Source organism: Ornithodoros turicata, chromosome 9, assembly GCF_037126465.1.
Source record: "Ornithodoros turicata isolate Travis chromosome 9, ASM3712646v1, whole genome shotgun sequence".
Taxonomy (NCBI): Eukaryota; Metazoa; Arthropoda; class Arachnida; order Ixodida; family Argasidae; genus Ornithodoros; species Ornithodoros turicata.
Genome location: NC_088209.1, coordinates 25737734 through 25762036, shown reverse-complemented (window position 1 = coordinate 25762036; position 24303 = coordinate 25737734). Strand labels below are relative to the sequence as shown.

General features: G+C 46.4%; 2 protein-coding genes across 2 annotated transcripts; one reads left to right on the top strand and one right to left on the bottom strand.

The window, feature by feature from the left end:
* The first annotated feature begins 802 nt into the window (after window positions 1-802).
* On the top strand, window positions 803-8527 carry LOC135368454 (zinc finger CCHC domain-containing protein 24-like). Its single transcript, XM_064601734.1, has 4 exons — window positions 803-1140; window positions 1721-1885; window positions 3535-3699; window positions 7116-8527. Exons 1-4 carry the CDS (start codon window positions 1036-1038, stop codon window positions 7236-7238), a joined length of 558 nt encoding a protein of 185 aa, XP_064457804.1. The 5' UTR covers window positions 803-1035; the 3' UTR covers window positions 7239-8527.
* A 671-nt stretch (window positions 8528-9198) lies between these two features.
* LOC135367833 (substance-K receptor-like) lies at window positions 9199-24076 on the bottom strand. Its single transcript, XM_064600950.1, has 6 exons — window positions 23525-24076; window positions 12622-12809; window positions 12163-12420; window positions 11580-11684; window positions 11331-11496; window positions 9199-9672 (listed from the first exon to the last, which is right to left on the bottom strand). The coding sequence occupies exons 1-6, from the start codon at window positions 23868-23870 to the stop codon at window positions 9518-9520; spliced, it is 1218 nt and encodes a 405-aa protein (XP_064457020.1). The 5' UTR covers window positions 23871-24076; the 3' UTR covers window positions 9199-9517.
* Window positions 24077-24303: the final 227 nt, after the last annotated feature.

The window sequence follows — 24303 nt, the reverse complement described above, 5'->3', positions numbered from 1 at the left end:
TTGTTTTAAAGTAAAAAATCAGCTTTTAGTTCGGGAGCTGTAAAATAGGCTGAAATCGAGCGATATGGGATAAAAAATTAAAGTAAAAAGCGCGTCTTGCATTTCAGATGAACGCGTGATGCCAAGCGGCTGTACTGAAGGCGCAATGCTTAGCGTTCTGCTGTGGCAGAGTTTGCAACTTGGCAAGTTCGTTTTCGGAAGTTCTCTTGGTTTTCGGGTTTTCCCCGAAATGAAGATGATGAAAATCGCGGGTAAAATCGAATTTTACCGGGATTAACCCTCAAACACAAGGCTCTATTTATAGCATGAGTTTACATGGAAGGCTCGAGTTGCCTTCACGTCACAATAATGTTTCTTCTCTTTTTGTTTTCCTTACAAATAAACATACAAACAAACAAACAATACATTTCTGAAGCACAACGCGCCTCTTAGCATAATGTTTCACCACCTTGTAACAGCACAGGCCGGGTTTTCTCTGGATAATTCTTCACCATAGATTTACACACAATAGTGATTCTTTCACAAGACATATTGCATGGAATAAACACACACGCTCACACAGGGCGCTTTTTTTTATTCGGCGCAGATTTTTTATTAAAAAACTCCAAAATCGTCCTTATCTAATTAGGTTAATTAATGAATTTTAGCTAACTGGTCGTTCAGTAGTTGCATACGCTGTCCTTACAAGATGTCCGCCTGGCCGTATAACCCATCTGCGAAAACGAAATTTATTAAGCTCTAATAGCTTTTTTATATATATATATAAAAATGCGCGTGGAATAAAAAAAAAACACCCTGTATGTACTAATGTGACGAAAATAATTCTCATTCCGTAAGACTTTTCGGTTGAGCTCGCTTAATGGGTGAAGCCCTCACACTCTCTCTCCGAACCTGCAACCCCTCTGCGGTCACGATGCGCGTCTGGCGCCCGAGATACCGAAGCTTTTTTTAGTTCCCCACGAGGCATGATGGGAGGCGACGGTCCCGACGGAACCCTCGTCCTTCCTTCCTGGACGGACATTTCTGCGTTACGTGATGACGTCACTGGATAACGGGACGTCTATCTACCAACCGGGGCAGCTGCTCAATTGGGTGTACTTTACGTTGGCCGAACAGGCCTACCCATCCACAGTCGAACAGGTCAGTATACTTCGCATCGTATCCAAAACATTCTTGGCACGCCACGAGTTGTTGTGAGAGGGTTTTATGCTTGTTTTCAGAATAGCTGCCAAAACGGTTCATTGCGTTGCTTTTTAACCGAGACGTGCGTCGTAAAAAAAGCTGAAGTGTCTGAGAAATACATCACGCGTAAAAAAAAATGGGACAACGTGATTTATCGACAATTCTGTGACTGTTCCCGAAGCACGGTCCATTATTCATAAGGCATGCCGTTGAAAAGACATGTCACCAGAAACTGTTTCTTTGTATCGAGCTCGTATGTTTGTGTTGTACTGTCTAGCGCTGTACTCAAGCGCAGGACACAGTGTTTCGGTTTTTCGATATTATCCGGCGTTTGACCCAACTGGGAACACCAGGTGCCTTTGTGGTTGTCATGATTGAGCCACCTTCGGGCTGACTGACATGATGGTGGTGTGCTGGCTTTTGGGGTCACAAAGTAGTGTTGGCTGCTGGCACTAATCTGAAATTGCGGCGATACTATATAGCATGTGTATCACTCGTAGCCTTCAAAGGTGTGATTGAGATAAAGCCTGATATCCAGCCCGGCGTGCCCTCGGTGTACGGTGGACCCCCGGCGTACAGCTGTAATGACCTGGTGGACCAGCTGGCCGACTTGTCCCTCGACCAGAAAATCAAGCGGCCTCCCCCAAACTACCTCTGTCACCTGTGCTTCAGGAAGGGACATTACATCAAGGATTGCCCTCAGGTACGGGATTTTTTCACGGGAATTCCTGACAATACTGGAATGTGCCTTGATGGTCTTATCCACATGAACATTTCACTTGTCCGCGCCATCTCTAACACAGCTTAGTAGCAGAGACTCAATCAATTAACCATTCCGCGAAAAGCCTTTGGACTTTGTTATCTAATTATTTGAACTCTCCACACGCTTTAAAAATGTTGTGACACATTCTTATGTGTTCTTCATTCCGTCAGGCACAGATTGTACCTGCATGTCAGAATATTGAGGAAAAGAGAACTGTTCTTCTCCGTGTCGTAATTGATGAAATACAAACCTCTGAATGAAATTAGATGTCGAGCCCTGAAGCCTGAAGTCAGATCGCTACTCAATACTCAACGTCGATGACGTCCGTATGGGGGCACGACGGCTCGTGCGGAGGTATGAAGCTCTAGAGAAGAACGGCGAACGGGGAGTAACTGGTGGCCTGGGTTCCGAGCCTGATGGAATAAACAGCTTGAGCGACCCACGCTGTTGTCTGACTTGCAAGGGTAGAACGTTTAACTCCTGACGTCAGAGAACCGAGAGCATCGGCCATTCCCATTGGTTCACGTAAACACGTGATCATCGGCGGCAATCTGACTGGCGGAGGCGCGTCCCGTCGTGTTATAGCTCGATGAGTTTCGGTATTCGCGCGGTGCCACTTTTATACGCCTCAAAACCCCTTGTGCAGTAAAACTTGTACTGGATGCTTGAACTTGGAAAACAAGAAGAAAAAAATAACTGAAGTGCATGTTCACATTGATGCAAATGACCGTTTTATGTTTATGTCTGGCGCAGCTCGGGGCGAAGTGTCACAACTTCTTAAGTAGTTCCAGCTCTACGAACACGATTATACATGTATAGCTGGGAAAGCCAGTTTGTCTAAGAAAACCGAAACACATGGTGGTAAAGTCTTTCGCTTCGCACGACATCTGTACTGTGCTATGTACTCTGTACTACAGTGGTTCCCAAACTTCGCAGCCCCGCGGCCCATAAAAATATAGGCGACCCCCCCCCCCCCCCACCGTTTCTCTTATCGCGATGCTGGACGTCTTCCGAACTTAGCGCATGAACGTTAGCCAAATCGATACACTGATATCTTATTGGAGCTACCTTCAGAGCGAGTTCTCTGGGTCAAAAAGTCTTGCACAACTGCATGCTGCACAATTGCTTCGCGCACCGACAACGCCCGGAAAACGGTTTTTGGCGTCCGCTCTAATCCGAGAAGACGCCACTGCACGGTGCACCGTGAAGATGGGGGCGTCCGTGTATGCCGCGATAGACGCAGACGCTGTGGCCTTTAGTGGGAGTGAGTGGCCCTCACGACATAGATTTTGTCCCTCGTGCACAAGTGAAGGCAGGCGTGAAAGCGATGCTGTGTGATGAATCGAAAGCGTCGCGTACCCCGCATGCAAGCGCATTTATGAGAAACCTCCGGGTCTTCTGCCACGGGCTTCCTGGTAACGCAGCATAGCGGGCGCGGCGTCGCAGTTTTTGTTTTAGTTTATGGGCCGCTTCGCGACCCTCCTGGAGGTCGCGACCCACAGTTTTGGAACCACTGCTGTACTATGTTGTATTCCCTTCATGAGAAACGGACTATCGGAGACAACTATAAGAAATGTGGTTTCACGCAGGCTCGACCTAAGGGCGAAGGTCTAACACCATATCAGGGGAAGAAACGTTGCTTTGGAGAATACAAGTGTCCCAAATGCAAGCGCAAGTGGATGAGCAGCAACAGCTGGGCCAATATGAGTCAAGAATGCATCAAGTGTCACATTAAAGTTTACCCACATAAGCAGGTAAGTCGCTTATCACTTGGCTCCTCACGACTGACACCTCAGAAGGAAGTCCTCGGAATTCTCGCTGCTACACAGTTCTTAGCCTCGTTGAGGAACGTAACGCACATCGACTAGTGCCAATGCTTTGAGGCGGTGAAGATCCGCCTTGTGATTTCGCGGGAGGGCTGGGTGACGTCGTAGCTATGTCCCCACTGAGCATCCATCGTTCCATGCAGGTACGGCCACCTAGATAAAGGAAATCTGATTGCTTAAACGGCGTGACGTAGTCATTAAGAGTCCGCCGATCACACCCGTGCTTTCGAAAGCCGTAGCTATGGAGACGAGCCACCATCAGCCGCATGGGAAGCCACTGGAAGCCACAGAAAGCCTGTGTTTGAAATCGTCTGCGGCCATTGGACGAAGCACGCGACAACCCAGCCTTATTTATCCAAGTGGCGAATGAGGAACAGGAGGCATGGAAGGTTCTGTAAAGCAGCAGGCAAGCTGTTAACATTGGCAGTGGCGTTTGAAAGCTTATTCCGAAAGAAACCCACACTGCAAATCTTATGTGCGACAGAAAACTCTAAATATTTTTTTATTCACGACTGAAATTGCGGTGAAACGACGCGGGGCGACGCCTGGTGGGAAACAATCGCCCATTCGTCGAGCAACCGTGTTACGTGTCCCCAACCCTCTATCGGCTAAGTCATGGGCTAAGTAGCTGGCTTCTTGGAACTCGCTTTGAAAAGTTTGTTCAAACGAGATAGTTCCTGACATATATTCTCTCAAAATGCAAGGACGTTGGTATATCGTTGAAATGAGTAACGGAACTGTCAGCAGTATCACAAGAAGAGCATCTACGCAAAAATGCACCGCGCCCGGCGAGTCGGCGTGGTGATGGCGGCGGTCCGCAGGTGTCGCTGTACGCTGCCATTGTTATTGGCATGTTTATGTTCGCTGCCCTGTATATGGCGGGAACTGCGGAGTTCGTGTCTTAGACGCAGGGTTGCCCGTAATATTAAATCTGAATTTTCGAAAAAAAAAGAAAAACTACTAGGTGGATTTGGGCGTTTGTATGCTTAGCACTCAAGCTGTCGAATGAGCCAGCAGTATAAAACTGTACAGTACATTAAAGCATGATTTCTGTATCCAGGTGGCGTTGGTGGTTCAACGCAATTCCAACGCAGACGGCTTACCGTGACAGTTCTTTCCAGGGCGTAAACCGCCCATCGTTCTTAAAAGCAACTATAAGGTTAAATTCTCTCACTGTTTGTTTAATTCCTGTCCCAGGGGTGGAATGGAGTTCCGCATCATGTGATGTACGCGAGAGCGTTACGGCCGTGTAAAGCGTGCTTTGTCTCCATGGCACGCGAGCGCTGCAGGGAAGTACACCAACATGGATGTCTTTGCCGCAGTGTTTCTCAACCAGGGTTCCGCGAACAGGATTCTGTTCAGCACCCGCGGGCGTAACTTGACTGCCCAAGAAGGCTCGCACCCGGACAGCTTTGTTATCGGACAGTGCTCGGCATTTGATCGTTGACATTGGAATGGACATCGAGCTCGTAGGACAAGGTTGCCGCGGCTGACGGTCATTGCAAACAGTAGAGGCAGCAGCCGTGGTCTTCATCGGCTGGCTCATCCCGCAACTCAACCCGACAGTTTCTCCGGACCACGCTTTTGCTTTTCTGTTGTGTTTCAAAGGTATTACAAGCACTGAGAAAGACAGAGCTACTTGAGAGAAACTTCAGAGCGGCTCTCCTAATAATAATGGTACCGTGATGTTACACGTTAGGTTTGTCTGCGCAGTGTGGCGACACGTTGCACGTGCCGCAGGGTACGACTGCGGGTAATTTGGACCACCTGGCTACTCTCCTGCCTACATGGACTTGGGATTTACAAGTGTCAGTGGCAACCCACAACGCGTTACTGCAAACTACTCGTTCCGTGCACGTGGTCTGTTGGGCAGGACTGATATTTTTACTCAGGATGAAAATCTGAGTACGTTACAGGCCCACAACCATTAGAGAGAAGGTTATCTTCAGCCTCGTACTGCATACATTCCTTTCGCAACAGCAAGGTACTCCACACGTGCAGTATTTTTAGCGAGCTTTAATCGTGTGGTGATATGGAGCAGCGCCAAGGGTCACTGTGCTTTTCGCTAACCTTCCGACGTCTGAGGCACTGCCGAGAGAGCACGATTAGAATCTGCAATGTTGTTCGAATACCTAATGGTGTAAGGAGCTTAACATAGGGCGATGCAAATGGAAACCTTAAAATTGAAATAAAATTCCGGAACGCTGTACGATTGATTTGGCAGTTGGCAGGAGTTATCCTTGTGGTTCAGAGAATGACCAACAGACAAAGACAAAGAGTGACCAAGAAAAGATCGAACAAGGAATGGCGCCATAGCTCGTCGCCAAAAGCCCCGAAATTCCGCACCAAACCATCAGCAGGAAAAGTCATGTTCACTCTCTTCTGGGATGCAAATGGGGTATTTTTGGAACGTTACATGGGAAGGGTAGTAACAGTGACCAGTACTTCATACGCAGATCTGCTCCAAAATCACCTGCGCCCTGCAATCAGAAGTAAACGACGAGGTGTATTGTTACAGCATGACAACGCCCGACCCCATATACTGCCCGTTCAACGGTTGCGATAATCCAGGATGTTAAATTTGAAATCCTCCCACACCCACCGTATTCACACGATCTCACTCCCAGTGCCTTTCATGCGTTCGGACGGCTCAAAGAAGCGATAGGAGGCAAGCATTTCCGAAGCGATGAATAGGTAAAAACCGCGATGCACAAGTGACTGGAGTCACAACCAAAAGATTTCTTCTCACGAGGTATCCCATGCACTTCCGAAGCAGTGGAATGCGTGCATTGCACGTCACGGGGACTACGTCGAAAAGATGATATATGTATATTTTTTTGTGTGTGTTTCCTCATTTGCCTCACAATAAATAATTAAGGTTTTCATTTGAATAACCTACATCAGAGGGGTTTTTAGAGGTCTACTTGCTCGGTGTGCATGTTGTAACTGAGCACATCTGCAGGTGTCAGGACGCACAGGACTCTGTTAAGGTGACTCAATACTAGCTCCCTCTGCGTGGAGTGAAGACAACCGCGTCGTCTGCTACAAATTTCCGCCATATTGACTCCCATGCACAGCCCGCGATGCGCTCACAAACGTGTAGCTATACGCTTAGCGACACACTACGTTTTAGAGTTGAGTAAATATGTAGCAGAGGAGGTTTGAAAAAAGTTGGTGAAATCGGTAGACAGCATTCATGCATGGTAAGCGTGGGAGTCAATATGGCGGCTTGGCGGCATTCGCTTCTACAAAGGGTGACTCCACCCTACACAGAGGGAGCTAGTATTCAGGCACCCTAGACTCTGTGTCGTCGCCTTTAAGATTTGTGTCCTTGTCTTTTACAGCGACCTCTAGAGAAGCCCGACGGTCTGGACGTTTCGGATCAGAGCAAGGAACATCCGCAACATCTGTGCGAGAAGTGCAAGTCACTCGGTTATTACTGCCGGAGGGTCGTGCAGGGACAGTGATTTTTTTTTTTTTTTTCTAGCCAATGAGGTATCAGGCAAAACAAATTACCTTTATATGTTTACGATTGCTCGTAATAAGAGATAAAGAAGAGATCGAAAAAACGTTTTCGTAGAGCCCTGCGGGAGATGCTGCAACAAAAAGCAATTTCTCTTCCTACGATGTGAAAAGAAACCTTAAGCCTGTCACACCTTTCATGGCCCTCGCCTTTGTTGTTTCTCCCATGTTAACCATTCTGTTGCTGTTCCCACGTATTACAGTCGATATTTTGTGTTTTATTCACGATCACTTCCAAACATATTGCTCCGTTTGGATAAAGGTGAGCTTAACCTCGTTTACCCTCGAGGTTTTGCCCTCAACTTTGCACAGAGCAACGAAAGAAAGAATGAATACTTTGTCTTAATGAGTTACAGCTGTTCATGTGAGAACTTCATATTAAGTCCAGTGTATGGTGTTCTTTATGAATTAACTGTAGTCTTGAGAGAGCAATAACGATATATACTTTCCATGGGGACACACATCCACACACGAGACAAAGAGGCAGGTGAGGAATTATCGTTCCAGGTGGGTGCAGCTCCTCTTCTGCCTTTAGAGGGCATTGAAAAGGCTACCAGAACAGTAGTCTTCCATATCGTTCTCGTGCTCAGGCATGATAAGACACTGGACTTTGCACATGTGGCTTCTTATCAAAGATCATGCATATGCACACTTTTCTTACAAAATTCCTGTTGTCCCCTTATCAATGCCACAGTAGCTGCTGGTTCTGCACACTGCGTAATGAAAGGCATTGATGATAAAACTAGATAGTTATTATCCTACTTGTTATATTCTAATTGGTAAGTCGGAAGTACAGCCAGGTTAGGAGAGGCGTGCATAGACATCTTGCGACATCTGTTACCTTCGTGTGATATGGAACATTCATCCTTTTTACCTTGTACATTCCTGCTCGCCTCCTTTGAGCCTGTTTCTTCAACGTGTCCATACTGAAATGTCATCTCATACTACTAACATATAGATCTACATAGTAGGGTACAAAGTGATAAGTGATTGCTGCTGTGTTCAGATAATATATGTACATGTTCGGAGGAATCCTGTATATTGGCGTACATTTTATGTTACGTGACACGTGCTGAACGCTGTGTAAATTCGTTACCCGATGTTTGTATATCAGCAGGTGTTTCCGGGTGACGACTGATTCAGTGTAACGCAATGAATCGTTTGCAGACAGTATGCAGATTCTGCTCCAGAAAGTCACGCTTAAAAAGTTAATAAAGTATTATTTTGTACCATACGTATTTCGATTTACTCCATATTACGAAAGGCTTGAAGACGGTGAAACATATTTTGTTGATAAGAACAACAATTGATAAGAACAACAGAGCAACTTGTTTGTATCATTTGGAAAGAAGTCACGTTTTCTTGATGGATATGACTTCTTATCAAGTGTGGCCTCATCTGGGCAAGGTCACGAAGACAGGTGCAACTACCACTTCTTTCATCTGTCGATGGAACAATGACAGACGTGTATTACTGCTCGCATGGCGCAGGTCTCGCGTCTTCTGTATGTAGTATTCCCGGTGTCGAACGTGAACTTTTTAGAAACCCAAGGAAAAGCACGGAATTCAGGTGAGTTTCTTCTGAACATAAGTACAAGATAAAGCAGTGCATTCTGAGGCTGATGAAACAGCTTCTGGCGAACTTTATTCCTTTAAAGACAGCCGTTTATATTGAGCCAGGTCTTCATGTATTACACGTAGTAATTCAGATAGGCCTAGTATTCAGGCTGATTTCCCGTATATTTCGCTGTGCGTTCAACTCTAATTTTGTGAAGCAAGTCCTCAACTCACGCCGAAACCTCTCCGACACGGAAGCCCCCATCCCTTCCCCCCCTCCCCCCCGTCACTCCGCAAGATATAGTCCCAATGGACTATTCCGCCCACACTATGAGATACCTGTCCGATATGCTTCTGGGATTGCGAATCCAAAAGACGCGAAGTCTTCAGTCTGAAGCAAAAACTCTTGACGCATTGTCGCAAACCATCCTTGTTGAAGCGTATACACCTGTATGGCGTACTGGGGTAGCCAGTTCGACTTCGTCGAAACTCACGTCCACATTTTTTTTTCTTTATCACATCACCACCTTCACCACACCTGTATGACGGCATGCGAAGCACCATGGTACCTCTTTTTTCTTGATGTCTCCAAATTCATTTATCGTCTAGAACGATGTTGGACGTGGTGTAAGGGCTGGGTGGTTGTCTTGAACAGAAATTCCGCCAGTCTAAACCCCAGTCGACAGCAGTCTTCTACTGGAGCAATTTGATGTAGGCGGCGTTACTGCATTATTTTGGTAGTGCAACATGGCGGAAGGACGAGCCCTGCCGACAACGGGAAAGGTGCTGCCCCCTGTGGTCACCGTCAGCCTGGATGACCATCCTGGAATTTAAAAAAAGTGGCCTCAATTCCACCCTTCGTTCGTGGATCAGATACGTACAACGTGCAATACAGACCGGCATCACAACAGGTACATTCAGAATAGGTACGTGTTTACGAATATGATATGGGCAGTATAGCCCTGTTGGTGACTGGTACACTCTCGTCGCACCAGTGCGACCTACGTTTCCATTTTTTTCTTCCTACTTCTATTGTTATATTCTATGGTACACTCTGACAAACAAAGGAGTGAATTAGGGAGCAATTAGTCCCCCATTTTAGTTCCCTGGCCCTAACAGTTACTTTCTAAATTTAGCATAAACTTCTGTGCATATACACCCGAAATGGTCTGATGGTTGTGCAATGCATCTAATCCCCAAAAGGACCAAAACTACTTCTTTTATTTCTGTTATTTTTTCCAAACATCAACTTCTTCTTCTTCTCTCTCTTTTTTTTTTTTTTTTGTTAGAGCGAACGTGGTTAAATTTCAATCACAACCATTCCGAGTATGTGTATTGGATCTTAGGTCTACTTAGCAATTGAAGGTTACACGAATAGAATACAAATAAAGCTCTACGTTAAAAACTTACTTTTGCTAAAAATCCTAAGTTACAAATCGGCTAAAATAATTAGGATTCTGCCGGCATGTGACATGGCACACACACACATACATTGGATGATGATGAGGTGGGCGATTCACCGCCGCTGAGGCGGTACACTGCCCTATTGCACATTGGGAACGGATGAGGGGATGGTGATCGGGCGCACTTTCAGAGATCCGTCACTAGACCGGTGGAGCGCAAGAACATGCACCGCAACAACTGCGGTGCCATACCTCAGTGCATATGGGTTAGTATATGAGTGGGATGACGATGAAAAAGATGAGGCATGCACACTCGCACACACACATGACACACGCAAGTGAGATGACACACACACGCGGGTGCGTCATAACTGATGGGGATAGTAGTTCATCCGGTCGGCCACCAGAGATGTCAGTGCTGTGAATATCACATCTCCGCATTCATGGCAAAAGCTCTGAGGCCAGAGGAGTTCAAGCAGGCTAGTAGACGTCAAGAACAGATAGAATGAGTGCAGGAACTGACGGTGCTGCGCAGGGTTAGAACAAGGACCCGAGATTGCTGCAGAAGGGTCAGTTGGGACTGCAAGAACATGCAGTGGGCATGTGACATGCGAATTCTGATCTGCTGTATATGTCTGTCGAGCCTGTTTGTGTCGTGTCTATAGCCTCTGTGTTATTCCTTCCTCAAGCTCGAGGATAGTGCCCTCTTCGAATGTCTCCACACACCGCGGCAGATGAACATTGACAATCTCAATCTAAACACGTTATAAGTAACACGATAATCTTATTGCTTGATGCTACACCGCAGTGCATTCCCATTTTTATTTGGCGCTCGTTGATGAATGCCTTGAATGTTTTCACAATTATCTTCGTGAAGGAGTTCTTGCAGGCAAGGGATGGTTACTTGCCCAATACGGGCAGCCGTATCCCTCCCCCGTTTTTTTCAGACACTCATTCGACTATAAACTCAGTCGGCCAGCTAAATATCTACTTGGCCGACGATCTAAGAACGACGCACTCACTGACCGTGGAAGCCAAATTTACCCAAAGCAACGACCGTGAACCCACTGATACTGACGTCTAGTATGGTTGACGACGACTCTCTTCTGGCCGCAGCGTAGGGCGTTGGCGAGTCCCTGCCTGAAGTTGGGTGCCATTCCGCCGTAGATGATGGGGTTCAGGGCACTGTTGGCGTACGCCAGGTACGTGCACCAAAAGGAAGCTCCAGAAAACCACAGGGGCAACTGCGAAAACATCCTTTCGTACCGAGTAACGAAACTCGAAAAGGTGTACATGCGTGGTTCGGGGTGAAAGCAAAGCACCTTACTGGGTCTCCGTCGTTGTCCCTGAACTGCGAGAAGAGCACGAGGACTTGAAAAGGCATCCAACAAAGAACGAACACCACCATCACCACACACACCAACTTCACGACCTAGGGGAGAAATCGTCATGATCCGGCTGATCAAACGTCTGTCATGCACAGGTCCCGACAAAAGTTTACGGAACGCGCGAGTGGTGTATTTCCTCCTTGGTGCGACACCCTACAGGCGAGCCGGAAATGGGCTCGTTTTCTCGTTAAGACATTTAGATATACAGTTAATATAGGAAGACTCTAGAAAACGTACTAGGCGCGCCGTGTTTAGAGGGTTGAGCGAGTGCGCTGGTAGCAACACACCGCGGTAGTTTCGGTATCGCTTGAATATGCTCGAAACGTGGTTTGAATTGGTGTCGCTGCCGGCGCATTCCTCCAACCCTGTGAACAAGCCGTGTTCCGTAAACTTTTGTCGGGGCCTGTACGTCGCATCGGGAGGAGTGAAGAGAGAGCGATATGACGTAACAGCTGAGAATCAAGAACAGCTGCACAAAGGAACTTCGCTATAACGGCCCCAATGAGAATGTGGTGCATGTACTTTCCGCTTTGCCCTGGAATGAAGGTGAATGTTCCTTGGCGAGTGCTCTCCTGGTGGCTGGCGCTCTTTCCACAGAGTAATGATGATGAGGGCGTAAGCTGAGCTCATCACGGCGACGGGAACGAAAAAAAGAGCTACAGTGACGGCAGCATAGTAAAGCTGCTTGGATGGAGAGCGGACCATACAGGTGGCGCCGTCCCAGGTGATCGTCTGCGGCCAGCTGTCGCCGCAGTATGTCCTCGACTCATCTAGGCTCCACTGCACATCGTCAGAGTCAAGTGCTTTCATTAGTCTCCACACAGCAACTATAAAACTAGCATTGGTGAACTCAAGCAACTGGTGCAATCCTCTACACTCATGCACTCTTCTCTCCGCTGGTGACATACGTACCGCCGTACGCATATTCATTCAGTTTTCACTCCGGACGAAACTCTACAATGAACAACGCCTGGACGTTACCTGGACGGTATACGGTGTACTGTAGAGAAGCAGGGGCGAAGCAACAGCTGCAGACACCAACCAGACGGACACTAGGACACCGCCCGTCCTCTGCTTGGTCACCCTCGTATGAAACGGGAACAGGATGGCCGAGAAACGGTCGCAGGAAATGGCCGACAAAGTGAGGACGCTGCATGTTACCGTAGTCACTGCGACACACAAAAAACATTCCCTCCTCATATGGTTTATTTGCATGTCAGTATCCTGCTATATGAAGAGTACCTCCTGTACATTCAATGTTTTCGACATCAGTACTGGTCACCTGTACCCAGCTAAAACTACAATCTGGCAAGACGAAGTCCTGCGAAGTCCAGACAGCACAGCCGGCACTAGGATTCGAACGTGGGAGGTGCCCGGGTTCGAATCCCGGTGCCCCCTGTGCTGTTTGGGGTTTTTCCTGGGTTTTCCTCAGACGCTTTCAGACATATGTCGGCACAGTTCCCTTAGAAGTCTGCCCAGGACGCACATTCCCCCAGGGCGTCAGACGTGACGTTGCCCACCTCTGTGAGGCCGACAACGGCGATCCCTTTCAGCACTACCACCGCCGCCACCACCACCACCACCACCACCACCACCACCACCACGTGCATAGCTGGCACAGCGTGAGGCCCGCTGAAGGCCTGAAGAAGGCTGCAGAAGCAAATAACCTAAGACAATCTGGAGGCCCGAAGAAGGTTGCAAGGGCAATAGCGTGCGATGTGCCCAAAGCTATAGTGTAAGTCCTGCTTGTGGGTCTGAAGACCTACTGAAGGCGGAAGCCGAGGCATGCCAATGAGTTCTTGCCGGCGAAAGAGCTGTCTAAGTGTTCCTGTGCGACGTTACGAGCACGGAAAACTTGCACCACAGTGCAGCCAATGAACTTCGGTTTGCGTACCGTTGTATGTCGCTGGTGTACGACCGCTAGCTACATCACTCAGAGAGCTGACCGCAACCAAACTGCGACGTACCATCATTATAGCGACTGTCTCGCCTTCTGTGCTTTCCAGTAAGGTTACATCAGTGAATGAGCCACGTCACACAACAATCGGCAGTTTTACTAGACAGTCGATCGCTAACGTCACAGTGAAGTTATGTTTTCAATGGGAGCTATCGTATCTGCCAGAGCCAATGGCAGCACGCATGACTCAGTCTTGACTGTGATTGGCTCTGTCCTGTCTACTTCGTTGTGTTACCCGTTTCACGTTTTACGTGGCAGCGTCAATTGCCATCGACATTTCAACGGCATTTGGCTTCAGCTGAGATCAACGACCTCAGTTGAACCAGTCAACTGGCAAGATGGCGGCCACCAATGCGATGAGCCATGCATCCACCAAGCGCTTCGTGTGGGTCGGTGCTTTTATTGGAGTGTTCTGATTTTTACGTGGCCTAGTTCTATGCTTTTGGACGCAAAAAAAAAAAAAAAAACAATTGCCGCCCGAAAGATGTACCACTTATCATAGAACAAGCTCAATTTTATCGTATCTGCAGCTATCCCGTGGTAGGATTTCCTGGCAGAAAATCTGAACCCAACGACGCACTGGATGGGCCGTGGACAGGGAACTGTCGTTGAAGTTGAAGGGGATTTTGGGACGTCCAACTGGGGGCCATTGACTTCAACGGTAGTTGAGTGAGTCCGTGTTATATGGCCCTTTTGCAAACGATGCCCTTTTCATGTTATGCAACACCAAGCTTGCCTCACCCTACTCTGTTCATTCAGAATCTTGTTCCTTGATTGTGTGTGATGCATATGGTGCTTCGAAGATCACGGTTTAACCTGTGATGTGATGTGATGTGATGTGATAAAGAAAAAAATGGGGATGTGAGTTTCGACATAATAACATAACACTGTATATACACTCTCGAATAATTCCTCGATAACGGGTTTCGAATAACACTCTTCAATAATTCCATCGACCAGCAACTTTTTCTCGTGATAAAATCCCTAAAGCTCTCCTTATTTTTTCCATTGAACTAAACAATATGGAGGGACGTTCAACAAGAGAAGCTTGGAAAACGCGGGCATCCACGCAGACGACACCTTTTCAGTTGCGTTACCTCTGAATACAGGCACTCGACGTGGAGGCAAGATAACATCGTATAGCAACAACAGCATAGCGTCGACAGTATTCAGAGATTCATTGCAAGTGTTTTAACGACTGTGACGTTCAGATATGTCTCAATTAAAAGCCAGAGATGTGAATTCCCAAAGAGGACGCATGCTTGCTTGCTCATCAATAATCACGGACCGGGTACTTGCTGCTCACTCAGGTATTAAAAGGATGTAAGCTGCTGCCTCGCTAAAAAGGGCAGAAGCGTCCCAAATCTCCCGGGAGCCGCCTGCGTACGCGCCTGCAACATTATTTCCTTATTCATCTTCGCGAAGGAATCCTTTGCAAGGGGCTTGTTGCTTCTTTAGTTCCTTTTGGACGGCTGGACTTTCTTGTTTCTTTTGATTTGATTCCGCGTTAGCACCTCGAATCGACTGTGAATGGCGTACGGACATGGATAGATGGAGAGCAGGGATGGGGATTTGAAATCCAGAATTTGATTTAAATCCACAAAAGAAACTGGCAGATTTGATTTGGATTTGATTGGCGGCTTCATTATGAACATGATTTGGATTTGGATTGAATCACACTTTTGCTCAGAGATTTGGGGGGGGGGGGGGGGAGGGATATGTTTAATGCTGATAAAAAGAGAAAACAGAAGGGAAAGGTTAGCCATGATGTAGGCTTGCTGTTCCCAAAAGCAAACAAACAAACAAAAGGAAGATACGATTAGAGATTTGGATTTGGATTTACATAATATGCCAATGAAATTCACCCTATATGCATGAAAAACAACAACAACAACAATAAATGATGACGATATGCATGAGCGATGTGCATGCTTGCGCAAATGTGGCGCGACGCTTGCTCTGCCCCTGGCTGCCTGTGTTATAGTGCGTAATATAATTCTGACACTTAATCCAATGCACTTCAATATTCGGCGAATATGCCACTGAAAAAAGCTCGGCGACTGATTGATTGATAAAAAAAAAAAAAAAAAACAGAAAAAAAGTACCTGGACCGAGGAAGCTCGGCGACTCTTCATAGGATAAAAGGTTGTTCTTCGGTGGTACTGTCAGAACACTGAAACGACGGTTTTGCACGCTGCTTACGTCAATTTATAACCTATACTTCATGCGCGAACAAAAAAAAAAAAAAAAAAAAAAACGAGAAGAAAAAAATGAAGTGCTATAGGACCTATCTTATCCTTCCAACTCCCCACAAAGTGCTGTATCATTGTGCTCCTCTCCCATCTCTTTATTTCACATAGTTCTTTGCATTCGTCCGTACGTACAAGAGACACGTACATCAAGAAATGGGGGCAGAAATGGGGGGAAATCGTATCATGGGGCAGGTGTACCGTACCAAGACCAGCGACAAGGAAGTAATAAGCACTGCGTTTCCCGCAGCACAATATTCGTTCACCAATCAAGTTCCCATTTCTTTTTACCGCCGTATTTGTTCATTGAGCTCCACTGAAGTAGATGTCTTCCATGTTTCGCCTCCTTTTCTTAGTTACGAACTGTTAGGAATTCGTGTTAGTAACTAGGCATTCTGTGTAAAAATCGGAGTTTCGAAAACTGTGGTCGATTCTGAAACCATTCCACAGCTGTCCAGCAGTGTGAGTACCTCTTCCGGATTTGTAATGGATTTGAAAAATCCGTATTCAAAAAAGGGATTTGATTTGGCGTGCTGAAAAGAAATGCGGATCTAAGCTGATCGTATTTACTCGAATAAATTTAAACCCGGACTTGATTTGGATTTGCTTTAGCGCCTTCTGCAAACTGCGGATTTGATTTAAATCGGATTTGTTCCCTCAAATCCCCAACACGCCGGCCTCTGTGGCTCAGTCGGTAGCGTGTTCGCCTTCTGATCTCGAGATCGCGGGTTCGAACCCGGCCGAGGACGCCAGCAACTTGGCGGCAGGGTACAGGTTGCTTGGACACGCCGTCTTCCGCGAGGGACGTTAAATACGGGGAGCCGCGTGGTGAGCTTTCATCGCACGTTAAAGAACCCTCAGGTGGGCAAAAGCAATCCACAGACCGACCGCTGTGGCGTCGCACATGATCTCAGTTGTCTCGCGACGTAAACCCCCAACTAAGAAGAAGAAATCCCCAAATGTGATGGAGAGAGAACGGCAGGAAGGGATGGGAGATAAGGGGGAGGGGGTAAGTGTGCGTTCTGTCCAGTCTTCGGGGGCAACTATGACATCTGTATGGAAAGTCCGGTCTGTCTCTCTTGTCTTTCAGTCCGTGTTGTTTGGAGCGGTTAACAGGTGGACCATTCCACGCCACATGATCCAAACATGCCGTTCGACCATCACCGATATTTTTTTTTAAATTGTGCAGGTTTGTGCAATTGTGCAGGACTTCGAGTAAAGAGTAGTTCCGAATGTTCCGAAGTAGTTCGAAATGTTCCGAAGTAGTTCCGAAGGTCCCTATTCAAAATATGTTTTCTTCAATATTTCTGAGTGCTCGAAAGGTTGCGCAGAGTGAGAAAAGTCTATACCTTACATTTTCGCGAATAAACTGTTCCGTGCTTGATTCTCTAGCTTTCCAAATGCGATTTTTATGCCACTGGAAGATGCGACACTCTACCCTGTGTGCACCCCATGCAAAGTAGATTTTCCCCTCACCCTCTAATAGGACGCGCAAAGGACGCGCTTTTCACTTTGTTTGTATTTTTTTACCGCCTTCATCTTACAATTCACCGGTAAAATAAACACGATACAATGCCGTATGGTGTTCCAGGTGTACATGAAAAAAGTTTCGTTTTACTCGGAGTTGTACCTCCCGCGCTAGCGGCACTTGAAAATGAAAGCTTCGCAAAGTTGGCAATTTTCGAACCGGGTTTTCGAAAGGTGGTGGTTCAGATAAAAATAGGAGCATTGTGTGATTCGATTGGTGAATGCTTCCGCTATGTGCTCCCAAGAAACTAGAAAAGTACTATTTGATTTCCGCGATAATTTTTTGTTTGTTTTCGAGACCCCCTGTTGGCACGTGAGGAATACCTAAGTCCACAATCAATGCGTTGTATAAAGCACTGAAACGCGCCCCAGGAAAGCACACAGCCATGTCACACTCATGCAGTCAACCTCCAGCGCCGGCCTTTCTAAAATTTTCTTCTTTTTTTTTTTTTTTTTCTGGTCGCTCCTTTGTACGGGTTTAGGTTGTCGAAGTTCTCTTCACATTACAAATATGCGACTAGTTCATGGCAAGTTTTCGCTTAGCACGCAGGAAACAGAAAACAGACATACGTCAGGCGTCAGGGGGAAAGCATCTCACATATTCTTGGATATCTGCAACGTTTTCTTCCCCATACAAAAATGTGTTCGTTTTGGCGCAACTGTTGTTTCAGAAATCTGCTCTAAGTTGTGGAACTTGATTGTGCCATGTACAGCAATGCAGTGCTCGTATCTGTCGGCCAGAAGCATCCGTTCACGAGCAACATGCTCCTTCAAAACCCATCAGGCCTCTATACTAAACTTTCTCTAGCCAACATAGTATAAAGGCCTCTTGGTGTTAGGATTTGACCCTCCACGGTTCACTGCTAGCTTGTCTTTGCTGCGAGCCATTTAACGTAGGGAACCTGCATTTGTTAGTTTATCCTTTATTTCCTAATTCTTTCTCTTTTTCTTTATTTCTTCATTTTTCTTTATTTTCTTTAATTCTTTTCTTTTCCTTTTATTTATTTATTATTTGTTGGTTTTATTTATTTATTTATTTATTTATGGAATAGCAAGCCGACGTCTCGTTTGGCTGACCTTTCTCCCGTTTTTTTTCCCTTTTCGTCTAATAAATATATCCCCCCCCCCCCCTGCATATACGCGTGAGAGCGTCGCATGTTCCAATGACATAAAATGACCCACTTAGCCTCGTGCAGCCAAACAACGAGAATGCGCCAAGTGTTTGTGCGGTAAACCCGCGTTCGTTTTTCATACAGGGCTACCACTGTTACACGGGCTGCCTTCGACGACAGTTGAAACCAACTGCCTTGAAAAAAAAAAAAAAAAACGCGCATTTCACATACATTTCACGGATTCGGAACGCTTGCTAGCGCTACGCTAGCAAGCGTGAAATGTATCAACTTCTGAAAGGGTATTAAATCCAATGTTGATTGACAAGTTGACACATCCCATGTCATCATCACCTCTTCATTTATTGTTGTTGTTGTTGTTGTTGTTGACACGATTCGCGCTCGCTGGCGCTACGCGCATTTTTCGAGGCAATTTGTTTCAACAGTTCATTTGTTTCAAAACTGCCCGTGTACTTGTTGATCTCCCTTTTATTTTCTTGGGCTTTGAGATCACAAGCAGGCAAACGCTCCGGAGTAACTTGATCCGTGTAACGTCTGCACCTAATATGGTCTGGAATCTGGGCACCCCAAAAACCATAGAAGAAGAAGAAGAAGGAGTAACTATCGTCGTCATTGAACGCAACTTCACCGTGTGGATAAAGAGAATCGCTTAACACTAATGAAAGGAGACTGCTGAAGATTGTTTACCGTTAGGTGAAAGAGACGGAGTAATCGGGTACGACATAAGAAAGAGGAGAAAGGAAGAAGAAAGGAAATTGAGAAAGAGAGAGAAAGAGTGGCTAGAAAAGGACTCCACGCGATAGCAACCTCATCGTAAAGAATAGCGAGCGTTTTTCCACCACCAGTTTTAATGGTACCGGAGAAACGAAAGAACTAACGACAAAGTCAAACGGCCGAATGTTTCCCGTTGTCACGGACAGAGCCTCGCGGGGCGTTTTGGCCACCTCTGAGGGAGGTTTTCAATCCTATTTTACGAGAATGCGGCGCACCTTGCAGGAAAACGTATAGCGTCACTTACTCCAATAAATTGTACACCTTTTGTTGATTTCCTTTTGTACGTATTCCGATAACGAAACGGGCGACCGTATACCTTTACTAGCCGTCTTCTGCAGATGGGACGGGCAGGAGAAGTTTAGATTCTCTCTGCTCTTGTCAACGAAGTTCCAAAAGACGCATCATTTTTTAAATTTATTTTTGTTCAGGGGCTTTTAAATAGCCCAAGTCTCATAGTATCCGTACATTCTTGTTTTATATATTTGTCTCTGTGGCGTATTTTCCTAAATTCCTTTTCCGTATTTTTGTGTGTGAAATTTTACATACCTCGCATTTTATTCGTCATTTTTATTCGAGGAATATCATTTGTAATATTTTTTTTTTATATCAATTTTCATTAAGTCGCGAGAGTTGAGTAGGACTTTAGCTGCCGTAATTTCGAAAAAAGAAGTGGTGAGAACTCATACGAAGTAAGTTCATCAAAAGGCATGGAGATGCGCATCGAACAATAGCGTCGCGCCTTTGTTTCCTATTGGACAGTGATGCGGCCTATCGCGAAATTTCCATCCAACCGTCTCCTCTCCTGATACGTTTCGATCCCCTCTCTCAGAAAAGTTGGTGCGCATAACTCGCTGCCATCCGCTTTGAATGGAAACAAGACTGGATTGTCGTGTCAACACAATTTCCTGTTGTCATGAGGTTGCTCTTTGGGAGCTTCTGAATGACATCCATTTCAAGCGTGACAAAAAGAAGGTCAACAGGCGGTGAAAAGGTCCTTTCAGACTCTAAATCAGGTGTTTTGTCAAGAGATCGCACCAGATCTCTTTTGATACTCAGTAGTGTAACGTGTAGATGCGCAATTTGGAGAGCCATTTTCTTTACAAAAGTCTTTTAGAAGTCGTCCTCTGGATTGGATTTTAAAAATAATGTGGAGACTGTGGCTCCACAAGTGTGGAGCCTGTTACTCTAGCTCACTTGAACTGCTAAAGGGTGGTTAGTAAGATAGATCACCAATGGATGTTTGGTTTGACGATGATGTAATAACAGCATGTAGAATGAAGAAGTGAAAAAGTGAGTATGAAACGATTAAATAATTAGGCATAAATCTCTGGTCTTCCCCGTCATGGAGTTGACCGCGTCATGACGTCATGAACGCGTCATGCTCGGACTCGCCATATTTCGTGAAAGAATGTTTTTAGACTGCTCGTCAAGCTATTTTAGGGACTACAGAGGAGGGAATACGTAAAAAATAAAAAGCAAAACAGAACACGAAAATAAGATCATGAGATATACTTGAACAAACGACATATATGGACATAGGAAGCGTGACCTCGTTAGATCACTGTACAGTTCTTGTACACATTTTTTTTTCTGCCTCAAGGATTTAGAGTAAACGCTTTCTTTGTTTTCGATTTGATTGAGTTTTTAATTCTTTTGGTGCATACGTTAACTTGGCTGGGAATAACAAAGCACGTTTGTTAAATATTCTTTGATGGCTGAGTCAGAGCTGAGTTGATTTTAGTAGCTGTAGGTCAGAAAGGGGTTGTTGTGACGTTGTTTCGTGGAAGTTTTCCTGCGAATAGAACAATATGGCTTTCAAGAGAACTCGTATATAGGAAAAGAGAACCTTGCTATAAGGGACAGAAGCTGCATAATAGAACCTCTTCTTCGACTCACAGCTCCGCTGCACGGTCAGCGCCAATTTTGACAACTCGAACACACAGAACAATGGCATTAACAGACGGAACGCGACAATAACGAACAATGAACGAATTAATCTCGCCAAAACAGCCACGTAAGCGTCGCACCCCACACACGGACCATCTGTAGCGAGCAATTAATAATTATGCCTCCTTTTATGCATCGCTCATTGCTCATATCTTTTCATGCGGACCCACTCAGGCTACAGGACGCGAAGAAAACACATCGCAAGTCCCTTTACCATTGCGAGAACAAAAACGCACAATCAAGCTAGGTGTCGTACTTCGACACAATGTTCCACCTATACAGGACGGAGACGTGTCAATATGCAGACGCCTTTGGATTCCCTGCCAGCGAACTTGAAAGGAGGAAAATTAACACTCTTCTCATGCAAATCATCTTCCCTTTTGAACGACTGCATGAATGTACCCGTAATCCGCTACGCAAATAAAGCAACAAAAGTTGGCCTTCGTTAGAAGGTAATTACGAAGGGAACGCAAGACGTGACGAAACCATTCGTCAGTCGTACCGATTAATTGTTCTTAGAAAAATGCATGTATGTAAATTGACGTCGGCGTTAATGAAGTCGTACGGTAGCTTCAGGATGATCGTTTAGGTGCAGATAAAGGACGCGATTTAGTGTCGAATATTTATACTTTGTGCTCTCCTCTTCCCTTCGGATCTACGGTGTTGTTTGATGAAGTATTTGATTGCAATCTCAGGTATCAGAGGGGAATAAATGGGCATGAAAGTAGCGCAATATAAGCTCTATGTCCTACGACAACAGACGGAACGCTGAGAAGAAGGAGGGGAATATGTGGTGGTGGTGGCACTGCTGGAAGACGTTGCCCACCTCACAGAGGTGGGCAACATCACGACTAACGCCCTGGGGGAATATGCGTCCTGGGACAACTTCTAAGGGAACTGTGCAACATGTAAAATGGTTACACAGAGACATTAGTCACTTAAAACATTAGGACCTACTACTACTCTATACGTTCATGGGGGGGGGGGGGTCGTTAGCTGCTAACATATGGAGCCAGGTAGTACCAAAATGAAAGCAGGGTTGTACAGCTACTGTGATGCACCCAAACGTGCCGCACCAGCGCTGGCATGGTCATATGACACGGTTAGAGACGAGAGACCAGTCCTGCATCATTAAGCATGCACAAGAGCTTCGATGGCCGAACGCTGTAACGACGAGTTGGCCCAAGGACCAAAGCACTGTGAAACCCAAAGGACCCCGCTGTCACCTTGCCTTGGACAAACGGCAAGAGGACCGTGGAACATATGCCGTACTTTCCTAGCACTTTCTCGAGGTCAAGAGGGCCGTTGTCGTGTCTGTCCAATGCATTCCGGAGAACTTCACGACTTGCTGCAAATCGCTCGCAGCTGAGCCGTATGTGTTCAGCGTCCTCAGGCACTCCGCACTGAATGCAGTCTGGTGTTGGAGCTATCCCGATACGGTGTAGAAACGCGCGGCCGTGAGAAACGTCCAGTCGGAATCACCAGCTCGCGTGATTGAGTGGTTAGCGTGCTGGCCACGTCACGCCGAGACTGGGAGGGACCCGGGTTCGAATCTCGGTGGCGGCTGTGCTGTCGGGAGTTCCTCCTGGGTTTTCCTCAGACGCTGTCAGACATATGTCGACACAGTTCCCTTAGACGTCTGCCCAGGGCGCACATTCCACCCAGGGCGTTAGTCGTGACGTTGCCCACCTCTGTGAGGCCGACAACGGCGAGCTCTTTCACAAGCACCACCACCACCACCACCACCACCATCAACCGGAATCGGAGGAGTAAGGATTCCAGTGGCTTGGACGTCCTTAACGGTATTCAACATGTCAGGTGGAGATCTATCTGCACCGCTTGTGTTTGGACAGCCGCCCATTGACAAACGCTTACTAACCTCACCTCTTATATGGCACCGGCCCCGGTAAATCAGTTGGCACACTGTCCGCCTATAGCCCGTCGTAACCCAAACGCCAGCAAATTGGTTGCAGGGTAAAAGTTGCTTAGGCACGCCGCCTTCTCCGAGGACGTTAGATACATTTGCCGCGCGCTAAGATTTAGGCGCACGTCAAAGGATCCGCAGACTAGCCACTCCCTAGATCCGAAGAGCGACTAATTATCGGACTACCTATAAGACGATTGTGACATGCCCGGCCCAAGGCTAAGTAAATGTTTTCCTCTGTTCGGTATACATTTAATACAGCAACAGACAGAAGAACCTTGCAATATCAAAATGCAAACGTACGAGAAAACCACCTATTTTTTCACTAACATCTTCATTATCATCGTCATCAGTATGCAGGGCACATGATACTTACTCTGCGTGAAGCCTTCCACTTTGCACATGAAAGGACCGAGGACGTACCAGTCAAAGAGATGGTTCACTAGGTGCACCCACATACAGAACACACTGATGATGGTGTCGGCCACAGCCAAGTTCATCAGGTAATAGTTGATGGTTGTGCGCAGGCTCCGGTTCAGAGCCACTGTCAGAATGACTCCACTGTTGCCTAGCACGGAGACGGTCATGGTGAGGACGAAGACGCAGATCTTGAGATGACCCCACCAGGACAAAGGCGCTCTGGCTAAAGGTCCTGCATCTTCCAGCAGGCTGAGGTTAACGACGCTTGTCAAAATGTCCGAACAATTTGGGTGGACACTCATGATTGACGGTCCTTATAGCTCACTCCGCTTCAGCTGTAGTATCACTGTCCCTGCTCTAGTTTCCAGTTCTTGTTCCTGTACGCAATTTATCTCTGTGGTCCTTAATACTGTCGTTATAATGCTACAGTCGCAACGTTCTCTGGCGTTTTGCGTCACCGTTAAATTTGTATTTGATTAGCCTATCCAAATGAAAAGCGAATATAACTAAGCAGGAACCTGGCTGAGCTGATTTTCTATTGTATCATAAGTATATTTACTTCTCGAGCGAAAAGCCGTCGAATTACTTTACCAGTTAACTAATTCTCTGCTCCAATAATTATTTCGAACATATTATTACTGCATTCATAGGCTGCAAAGATTAAATAAATAATATTGTTCGTTAATCTGGAACGCATCGCCCGATCTATATTGAGGGACGCATAACAACTTCTAT